Here is a 12,115-nt window from a genome sequence, read left to right on the forward strand (position 1 = left end):
TTAGTTAGGGTTAAAATGAAAGTAAGGGGATCAAAATTATCCTTACCCCCCGGGGGGAGAAGGGAAGAATTAAAACTCCATTTTATTTTTTTTTTTTGGGGGGGGGGGTATTTATTTTACATGATGCGGGGTATTCCACTCCTGGATTAGGATACCACAAATGTTCTTCAACTTTTTTTCTAGACAAAATTACCTTTTTCAAGATCTACATATATCTATCTTTTTCTTTGCTATTAACTATTACAGCATTTTATGAAACACTAACAAGCAAAAGACATTATTTACAGCTACTTTTGTTCTTTTTATTTTTCCGAATTTAAATCTATAAAGGGTTCTCCTTGACTTAAGACATAAATAATATTATGTAAGATCTTTATCATTGACACAATTCTAGGACACTAGATTAAATTAATCCCAAATTTATTTTTAGTTAAATATTATTTCAGGGATCTAAAGGGATAAGACAAGAGCCGATAAATTGATGTACATTCCCAATGATGATACACAATATTACCCCTTTAGTAGATTAAAATGAGTGGTTGAACACTCAACTTAGTGAATCAACCAATCAAAATTCACTAAAGTCCTCAAAAGTTGTTAAACCAACCAATAAGAAAACTTTTTAACTAAACTTTTGGGACTAGTGTAATAAAGAGCCCATTGTCCCTCTCTCTCTCTTTGTACTTTACCCTTAATTATATCTGTCAATTATTAATCTATCTATTATTCCATCTATCTATTTATTTGTCTATTTGTCAATCTATTTATCTATCTTATTATTCAATCATTCAATCAATATTTAAAATTAGATAAACTTTTTGTCCATCACAAAAATTTTATGTTGTTTCCGCATTTTAACTAAATAACAATCTGATAATTAAGTCGGTTATTGTTTGTTTTGAATGCTGCATGATAATCTTAATACATAATTACTGGTTTAGGGAATAATTTTACTGCTATTAACGTTGACTTTATGTCCAATATGAGGCGTTTTGATAGAATCCAAAGAGAAGAATGAAGAGGGGGGGGGGTGGATAGTTAAGTATCAAATTAAAGGCAATTGCACTTCCCCTCCCCTTAAAGTCTACAAAGTAGTTAAGCCAGCGAATAAGAAAACGGTATTATAAAACTTTGGGGACTAGTGTAATACACAGCCAATTGTCCCCTCTCTGTCTGATATTTTGCACAGTTTGTGGGGACGTCATTTGAAAATTCACCGCGCGAAAACTTTCCCGCTGCTAGCGATGGACACAAAAAGTTCGCAAATTAGAGAGAGTGAAAATGTGATAGAATAAAAAGGATAGAGAAAGAGAGAGGGGGAGAGAGATAGAGAAAGAGAGATAAAAGAGAAATAATCCCATATAATATATGGGTTGAAATTGGGTAAAATATATAAAGTCGGTACGCAACCCGTCAGTCTTTCAGTCTGTCCGTAACGTAACATAATGTAAATTTATCGGCTGCTATTCATGTTAAAGTGCCTAGAATCCAGCATACATCTGTTGGTCCATCAGTCATGCTAAAATTTTCTCTCTTTCTTTTCTTTTTATCTTTTCTTGACCATTGAACATCTGATTTATAACTCACATAGTCCTATTATTGTGCTTCGCTTCTTATGGATGTTGTCATCCTTGTTTCATAATACTATTTCAACCACCTAAGGGCCATTGTGTAAAAAAAAGGGTTAAGGTCGACTCTCCTCAAACCTCTCTCTCTGTGTGAAATAATTCATTATCAATTAATATTTGATTGGTATAAGAAACAAATCAATTTGAAATTACTCAACACACGTGCTGTCTATCTATCTATCTATCTATCTATCTATCTATCTATCTATCTATCTATATATCTATCTTTCTATCTATATATCTATCTATCTATCTATCTATCTATCTATCTATCTATCTATATATATATCTTTCTATCTATATATCTATCTATCTTACCTAGATTTCAGGAAAGTAGTCCATCTATTTCTGAATCTATTAGAAGAACCTCCTCTATCAGACTTGCACACTCGGGCAACCCTAAAATAAATATTTTCTATAGATTTGTTTTTTTCATAATACGACATTTTGTAATACTATACATTTTAGTTATTTACCGCATCTCGTATTATAGACATATTTCAGCGGATAATAAAAGGAAAAATCATAATGTTAATTCTAGTTTTTTTGGCCCATAGGAGCTGAAGACATGGACCAACAAAAATGGTATTAATATTAGGTTCATAAATATTGTCTATTATACTATACGATACATGATCGTTCTGTATGGCTCAGAATCGGTTCTCTCTTTTAAGGGGTTTACATCTATAAAGATTGATTTATTACAAATTTATAGCTTTTCTTTCAAGCTTTTAAAAAAAATTTAAAAACCTATTCCATTAGAGTAAAACACTAGAGGGAGAAAAGGTTAAATAACTGTATCTTCCTATCGCATCAACCTTGTGCAACCTTTCTATTAGCTCATTGAAAATCAACCAATGGTGTCGCTTATATCAACACAGCCAAGTAGCAGAAAATAATTTAGAAGCAGCCGAAAAAGTTCATTGAAAAAGAAAAGGAGGTAGTTGTTTGTACATACATCTATTCTATAGATCTGTTCCTATTCCTATGTTAAATCTTAGTCTATACTGTTATATGGGAGGATATTAATTATCGTTCATTGACCTATCTTTGAATCCATGCCATTGGCTTTGTTTAGTATCAGGGATATTTAGGGATAAGACAATGGACGAATTAATGATAACCATCCCCAATGATGATTATATTAAAAGTTTGGCAACCTATAGTTTTTAACCAACCCATCAAAAAAATATCCAAAGTGTTTGAGGCCACGAATAAAACTTTGGGTACCAGTGTAATTTACAACCAAATGTCCCCTCCCTCCCTGTCTAATATTCCATGTAAATATATAGGTCAAAAAAGATAAAATCTTCATTCAACAAAATTTCATTGTCTTCCGAAAATTATCAAAAAAGAAATTTAGATTTTTCTTTGCTAAAATAAAGTACATAAAGATACAATTTTGTATCTATAAGGCAAAATTAAGCAACATTTTTGTTATTTAATTTTACATGAAAATATATTTTTTCACATATTAACAAAAATGAAGTATTACATAATAAACAAAATCTCCCTTCTGTGGATTAGAGCTGTTGGTTGATAAGTTTGGAACATACCAATCAATATTTATATAAAGTACCCAAAGTTTTTAAGATTCACTAGTGTAATTTACAGTAAAAGGTCCCAGGTTTCTAAGAGATAAGAAAATAGATGATAAAATGATGAATATACCCAATAATAATAAACAAAAATATCCCTGCATTTATTAAAACTCTCCAAAGTTGATAAGCCAATGAATAAGTAAACGTTATTATAAAACTTTGGGGACTAATGTGATAAACAGCCCATTGTCATTTCTCTCACTCTGATAGCAAACACTAAGAGAAACATTCTAACATAATCTATGGAAGGCCTAAAAAGGTTGCATGTTAAAGTCTGGAAACTGACAAGAAATTATCAGCGACATGAAAAATGAATTAAACTCGATGATTTCACACTACAAAGGTTGTCCACAAAAACAACCAATAATTTTAAATTTACAGGGGGAGAAAGTCACTAAAAATCAGCTATTTGACGTCATAAAAATGAGGGATTATCCACCTGTTTTTTAGGAGTTTTCTTTCCCACTTTTTATGACGTCACGTGTCTAATTTTTGAGTGACTTTCTCCCCCTACTTAAATTTGACTAACAGGTTGTTTAGAATCTTGGACAAGGTTCTAAACATCCTTGACCATAACGGATCATACTAAAATTGGCTAACAGGTTTTTTAGAATCTTGGACAAGGTTCTAAACACACTGGACCATACGGATCATACTAAATTTGGCTAACAGGTTGTTTAGAATCTTGGACAAGGTTCTAACCACCCTGGACCATACGGCTAATACTAAATTTGGCTAACAGGTTTTTTAGAATCTTGGACAAGGTTCTAACCACCCTGGACCATACGGATAATACTAAATTTGGCTAACAGGTTGTTTAGAATCTTGGACATAGTTCTAAACACACTGGACCACAACAGATTATACTAAAGACGTTAAAAGCACTCATTAATATTACAGGCGCATCTCGTAAAAAAAATAAGACTTAGGTTTTGTTTATAATTAAATGATTGGTTGTCTAGTACAAGCAAGGAGAAAGATTACATAAGACTGTAAATTAAACTTGTAACCAAAGTTTTATTTTTCTTTAATATGTTGGAATCAAAATTGTGGATACTTTTACTAAATTTTGAAACCAGCAGTGCCAAGACTTTTCCACCATTGCATTGGTTGTTTTGTGTGCTTGCACTTTAAACTTACAAAGGCGTTGTTGACAATAAAGAAATGGGATGAATAACTCTCCCCAATAGATGTATTGCCCCTGTAGATAAAGATAATGGCCGATAAATTGATGTACATCCAAAATGATAATATACAAAAGTATCCCTTCAATTAGAAGTTGAAACCTTAGAACACTCAAATTAATTAATTAACTAATCAAAATTCAAAAAGTCCCCAAAGATGTTAAGGAAACTAATAAAAAAATGTTATCTTAAACTTTGGGGACTAGTGTATTAAGCTTCCGATTGTCCCTTCTCTCTCTTCATAATTAGTTACTTATGATTCAATCCCAAAATACGAGAGTCAAAATTTGGAATCATAGAATTTCACCATGCAAACTTAATCCTAGAATATCAAAATAAAAATAAAAACTAGAATTTGTATCAAATTGAGTACTATTTCTAATCTATAAGTGTTAATTAAATCTACATAGTGATACTATTGGTGAAATTAAGGGATGTTCATCTATCATTTTATATCTATTATCCCTCTCTTATTTATCATTGTAGCGATGCTACTCTATAACATTATCAATTTGTGTCGCTATTCTAATAACATTACCATATTGAATAACTTGGATAATTCATGATTACGCCACCTTACAGACAAACAACTGTTTGATTGTACGACCTCTGTCTGGATGTCCTTACTATGAATAGTAATAAGTTGCGCCAGTTTTGGGACAAGGTATTCCCCCAACTGTATCTATTAATGTCGTGCACCTGACATAGCAGCAGTAGGGACTACTATTAATGTCTTTAGTGGTCAATAATATGATTATTTCCAAGGAAATTATCGGCTTTGAAAATTTATATTTTTTTTGAAGCGGTTTTTTATGAATGTTGTCATCCTTGTTCTCGACCGTTAAGAGGCCATGACGATGAATATATTAAACATTTTGCAACTTTTTAGTGAGATATGGCACCTCAAGAAAACTATTTCACTTAATATTTTGCCAGTTGACAAAATTTTTAGATTACCTTGTGTTAAAGAATGTCCCTCTGTCTCTGTCTGTTTTTGTGGAAAAAAAATTGGGGAAAAATCCCTCCAAAAACCTGTTTGCTTTTCCTTTTTTAACTTAAATGTAAGTAGAGGGTCAACTTCTTTATCTTTCCTCAAGAACCCCTGGAGCAGCTTATACCAACAATGAAATTAATTCGGGGGAAAATCACGGAACCTACACGTGTTTTTCAGCTGTCGTTGGGGGGCAACACATCGTAAAGTTGACGACCTCTCCATTTGCCCCCCAAAAATTATTTTAGATTTATTTCGCTTGTTGGTTATACCTTTTTCCTGCCCTGGAGGCCTCAAGGGACTTCAATGTTAACTTAATGTTAAATACTCATGTTTCAAGGTTTGATATATTACAGAAAAATTTGGATTCATTATAGTTTTTCTTTAAAGGAAAAAGCTCTGGTATAGTCCCTTTCGTGGCGACGCCTCTTAAGGAGCGGTTCATCGTATTTTCACAGTAGCTTTTCCTCTAATTCTAGCCCCTTCGGGGCAATCATCTAACCCAACTTAACCTAAAATAACTAATAAAAACTAATGTGAAAATACGATGAAACGCCCCTTAAGAGGTGTTGCCACGAAAGGGACTATACCCAAAATCTCTCCTTGAATTTACTTTTTTTCTAATTACTTTGTGGAATTCGGAAATCAAAAGGATTTTTGCAGTAATTAATAAAAGGAAACTGCATTAAAGCACTATTTAAATATTTCTAGAGTATTGTTATTATTCAGGGGGCAAGGGATTAGATAATGGACGACAAATCAATTTTCCCTCAAAATTATTGAAAATTGCTTGTAGATTTGTAAATTTTTAGGGAAAGATAGAGTTGTTGATTTCTTTCACTGTCATTGACGTTTCCCTCCCTAATTTTAATTAACAGTGCGTTTTAACAAGGAAGAAAAAAATCCACGAAAAGCATAGCTTCAAAAATATATTTAGTTATCCTGTTTAAACAAATAGTATTAACCATCGATATGCAATTTAAAGGTTATGACTTAAATAAAAAGTTTACATGAAATAATATTGACTAATTGTTTAATGACATCATATACTTCTGTTTTTTTTTGTCTACAAGGTTTCCACAAGTGTAAAAAAGTTATTTTTGGAAGTGAAATATTTTGGTTCTAAAACTGGGTGCTGTAAATTATCAGCAAGGTTTTCTTCTCGTACTGTATAATTACCAGAGATTACCAGGGGACAACGGGCTGTTTATTACACTAGAACCCAAAGTTTTATAATAACGTCTTATTCGTTTACTAAACAACTATGGGGACTAATTGTAATTTACAGAAGGGGTAATATTGTATATAATCATTGGGGATTACATCAATTTATCACTTATTGTCTTATCCCTTTAGATCCCTGATAATTATGCATTTCCTGAAAATTAGTAGCATTCCTCAGAACTGACGTACAGACCCTAATTATACAAAAAGCTTCGCTCTTTATTATCAAAGGAAATGTTGGAAACAGAAAATGTCAAAAAAAGTCCCTTTTTGTGTCTTTTTCTGCCTTTTGTTCTCATATATACAAAGGCCACATATAGAACAACAAGGAAAAGACAAAATATTCTAAAAAATGCATTTTTTAAAATTTTTCATTATGCCCTTTGAATTTGAAAAAAAAATAAAAGACAGTACTAACTTTAGAAACCGTTAGTAGACAACCGTTTCAGAGGTCTTAAGGGACATACAAATGATGAGAAATCATTGAAAAAGTAATAAAACTATAAAACTTAAGCATGCCTTTATTCAAGCATAGAAAACCACCCTTAAGACTTAGATGAAGCTATCCTTAATTGGAAAGCTATCCTTAAATGGAAAGCTATCTATTTAGTGGTTAGCACCGAGATCTTAACGGACAAACAAAAAACCTTGCCACTTTATATAACAGGGCTGATAAAATTTCACATTTCATATTCTTATCCAAGAAATTACTGGTAAAATGTGACAAAACCTATTTTGCACAGCGGCATATATCCTTTACATCATCAGTGATAAGACAATGGATGACAATTAATCTAATAACCTATAGGAACACTCTGTACTATGTAGGGAAATACGACCACATTATTGGTTTGGGAGTGTACACATTTTGGGAAAAAAGGGAAGTTATCTTTTTATGTAATCCATATTGTAAGCCCGCTATATGTATTTGAATTTCTTAAGATAAATCTTCACTATAGAAAATTATATATTGTTTAAGTGGTCCTAGGACAAACGCAGGAGTCCCATACGTCGGAGTGGACAAACGCAGGAGTGGACACTTGACCTAATCTAACCTATTTTAGAACATTTTATAGGTTTTTTTAAATGTATAACCCCTGCTTAGAGCTTATTTGTGCATTCACATCTTAACCTAACCTAATATGTACAGAAATACTTAATAAAATTAATATTTTAACACTCCTGCGTTTGTCCACTCCTAAGTTTGAGACTCCTGCGTTGGATGGTGTTTGATTTAAGTATCTAAGTTGATAAATCTATTAACCCTTGCAGATCGGGCCCAATCTTGGAGCCCTTCCCCCCCCCCCCCCGATCTGTAAGGGTTAACTAAACGTATCACTTTATATCATGTTAAATTGCAAAGTACTAATTAATTTATTGCAAGGAATAATAAGAACGCAATGTCCTTGGTTGGGTTCAGAGATCTTAAGGGATAAGACATTGCACGATAGCGATTTTATAGTGTAATGCATTTGCGGAATTAAATGAACAACCCCACTAAATCATGGATCAAAAAGGGATATTGATTTAATATATCCCTAATTAAAATAAAGAAGATTGGCCCTTCTTTAGATTAAAATTAATGGTTTATACGTTTGGGCACTTCTAGTTTTGAATAAACTCTAAATTCAGTGAAAGCAACTATAGTTTTTAAGCCAAAATAAAAGATACCGTGGTTATAAAACTTTGGGTACCAGTGTAATTAGCAGGCCAATATCCCCCCCCCCCCTCTCCCTGTGCTAAATATATAATATGATGAATTAAGACAGATTACTTCAATCTATTGCAAACTTTGGTATACAATGATAGGTCAATGAAAGAAAAAATGTTTACCCAGAAAGGAAATGTATTATAATGGTTAAATTAATGTAAAACCTTTACCAATTTAAAGGGATAAAACAATGGCCAATAAATTGATGTACATCCCCAATTATAATTCACAAAATTATCCCTCCTATAGTTTACGATTAGTGGTTGAAGCGTTTGTAAACTCAACTTAAAGAACCAACCAATTAAGATTCACTTAAAGTCCCAAAAGCTGTTGAGCCAACGAATAAGACACATCAATATAAAACTTTGGGGACTAGTGAAATAACAGACCAATGTCCACTTCCTCACTAGAAGATAATGGTATTGAAAGATTCATCATCCCATGCCATTGTCCTTTCCCTCATACAATTGTAAAGTATTGATTTTTTGGGATTGACGATTAATTTATCTACCAATGCCCTCTCCCTCATACAATTACAAAGTATTGAATAACAAAAATCTCTGAATAAAAACCTAAATTTATTTGATTTCTACAGGGTTATAGGTATTAGGGAATTGGCAAAAAATTCATCTTACAACAAAAATGCTTACTTTACAACTATAGTATTTTCCCTGCCTTTTAATAGCAATTATTTTTAGGTTTGGTCTATCTGAAACGAATAGCTCTTATCGTTAATTTAGGCATGTTAGAATGTCCTATCTATTTTAAACTTGATATGATGATTCATGTAATTGTTAGGTACAATTTAGAAAGGGTAACAATTCTATAATCATAACTACAAAGTAAGTATTTATACAGTGTGTTTTTTTTATGAGAACTTTTTTGAAAGCAATTTTACCCCACTTATAGTTATCAGAATTTAATGATTAACGGCTTATTTTCTTCGTTTTTTATAACCATTTATAGAACATCAAAAAAATATTTCAGTTTTTATTTAAAAAGTACAGTAAAATCAAAAATTCAAAACTTGGGTGTCAACATCTAAAAATGGTTTTAGCGCATTTTTCTTAAGCTCAAATCTTCTACCCTTTGCAAGAAAAAAATTGGGTTTTCAGTAGTCAACTTTGGGGGGTCAGTACTCCCTCCTTGGTTGAGATATGGCCTTCAAACTTTGATATGTTCTAGTACATGTCCCCAAAAGTATCTGTATCAATTTTTAACTCTGTATATCAACTTTGAAGCGTTTTGCAGCCATTCTTGCAAAGGGTAGAAGATTCGAGCATGAGAAAAATGCGCTAAAACCATTTTTAGATGTTGACACCTAGGTTTTGAATTTTAGATTTTTCTGCACTTTTTTAATAAAAACTGAAATATTTTTTTGATGTTCTATAAATGGTTATAAAAAACGAAGAAAATAAGCCATTAATCATTAAATTCTGATAACTATAAGTGGGGTAAAATTGCTTTCAAAAAAGTTCTCATAATAAAAACACACTGTATTTTATTTTAGCTTTTTTACAAAAATAGTTTAAAGCAATGTACCCTTTAATTATATTCACTAATGACAGACATTCAGTATAATTTGGAGATTATTAATTTATCTTCCATTGTCTTATACTAGCAAATTGTATTGATATAAAAGGCCACAATATTTCAATAGTATAATTGCAGGGATGCGGGGGATAAGACAATGAACGATAAATTAATCTTCTTTTATTCTTAAGAGTAAAAACTTTCTTTAATATTCTATCATAAAAAAAAATGAGGCTTCGCCCCTAGCATCTAGTAGCGTTGTATTCGAAGTTGTAGGAAAGGGCAGAAAAAATAGCCTAAAACCATTACAAAAATCATTTGAAGCTATACTGCCTATGACAAATGACATCATACAATAAAGATGACCAATGACAGGCCAATACAGAGACTAAATTACCAATGGCATGCCAGTATACATTGTAATTGACCAATTATGACGTCATTTTTTAATAGGTACTATAAAAAGCTTCCCCTAAAATGGAAAACTCAATCTGTTCAGTAGTTATCGAAATCTTAACTTGCATACTAAAAACCTTACTACTTATATTATAGATTAATTTGATTTAAATTCTCAGTTCCTTTCCTTCCATGATTTACAAAATAATTTTCGTCTATTGAATATAAAATTGCTAATTTGGTAAAAAAAAAGGTTATTCAATATTTTTTTTGGGATAACTGTTTTCATTCAAAATTATTTTGAATATTTTTGAATACGGTAGTTGTTCCTTCCTGTAAACATCTTTTTATAAATGAACAACCATTTTGCCTTAAACTTTTCCTCAAAGCAAATAATAATTACAGAATTAATTGTACAAAGAGAGATACTATATCAATAAACTGTGTCTTATTAATGATTTTTTTATACTGTCAGTAAAGTTGGAGGCAAAATTGTTTTTTTTCTCCAAACTATCAATTCGACCTCCAACAGACATTTGATAAAAACCTCTTTGTCTTGGGGTCATAAGTTGATGATATTTATTAATGGCTTAATATTCACCCAACTAACATAACAGCTGTATGTAGGAAAACGGTTTAAAATCTGAAATTTGTAATCGACAGTTTAAAGCAAAATTACACAATTATAAGACATGAAGATGTATTTCGGTTTTAGCATTTTGTTATAGTCGTAGATGTTTTTATTAATTTTAAAGCATAAAAAATATAGAATGAATATGATTAAAAAGATATAAAAAATCCATTAAAGTCTTTAGGAGAGAAATCTATGCGAACCATTTTTTCAAATGTTCAAAAAAATCCTCCAAGGGCAAATTTTATTTTCCCCATGTAAGGAAAATATCTTTTTTATTTGCCTTAAAACTTTTTTTTCATGAATTTTGAGGAATAAGATGGATATTGATTGTTATACATCCACGGTAATGATAAACCAAATCAACCGCCCTATAAAGCTAAAAATAATTGCTTGAAAAGTTTGGACACTTCAAGATAAAATAAAAGTACCCAAAGTTGTATATGTCCCATAGTGATGATCTAAAATAGTCACAATTAAGACAAAATATATTATTCTTATCCTTAGTTATAGATAAGCTGTATACAGTACTACATAGTTAGCTTTAGTAAAAATTTATAAAGAAATTACTCAATCCTTTAAAATTTCTTTGAAAACGTCAATAGATTTTTACAAAATGATATGGTCGCTTACATATTATTTCAAGTTTCGTATACAACAGAACATGTACTTGTGAAGACTTTTCCCAGGGCCGATAAAATGATGTACATTCCCAATGATGATACACAAATTTACCTATTGTGTGGATTAGAATTCGAGGTTGAAACGTTTGAACACTCAACTTAATGAACAAACAAAAGTCACAGAAGTTAAGACAACTAATAAGAAAATTTACTTATAAAACTTGGTGTGTAAGAAGTACAAAACTGGTAAAAAAAATGTCAACGTCCAAAAAAATGTGAACACATGTATGGATGGATGTTTAATACAATGTAATACATTTCTCACATATGGCTGCAAATTTAATTTTTTTAGCGCAGCTACTCTAAAACTTTTGATTGATTTATACAATCGTTGTCCTAAGCTACCAACATTCCAGGTATGAAAAATAATCCATTGGTTGCACGACCTTTGTCAATGAGTTATAACTGTGCATAGTAATGAGTAATATCCGTTTTGGACGAAGGAAATGGCATCATAATCTTGCTTCTTTTAAGCTAGTTTCAGCTTATATATTGAATACTAGTGACTTGCCCCTAGTATATATTCAAAGGGG

General features: G+C 31.4%; 1 protein-coding gene across 2 annotated transcripts in view; it reads right to left on the reverse strand.

Annotated features, from left to right (window-relative positions):
• LOC145334954 (semaphorin-1A-like) overlaps positions 1–12,115 on the reverse strand; it is a 197,579-nt gene that overhangs the window by 86,453 nt on the left and 99,011 nt on the right. For both annotated transcript variants that reach the window (XM_080180594.1, XM_080180595.1), the window contains one exon: positions 1,947–2,027. In XM_080180594.1, the coding sequence (XP_080036720.1) occupies positions 1,947–2,027 (81 nt within the window). The remainder of the gene's footprint in view (positions 1–1,946; positions 2,028–12,115) is intronic.

Source organism: Acartia tonsa, chromosome 13, assembly GCF_053477335.1.
Source record: "Acartia tonsa isolate MP-2025a chromosome 13, ASM5347733v1, whole genome shotgun sequence".
NCBI classification, from domain to species: Eukaryota; Metazoa; Arthropoda; class Copepoda; order Calanoida; family Acartiidae; genus Acartia; species Acartia tonsa.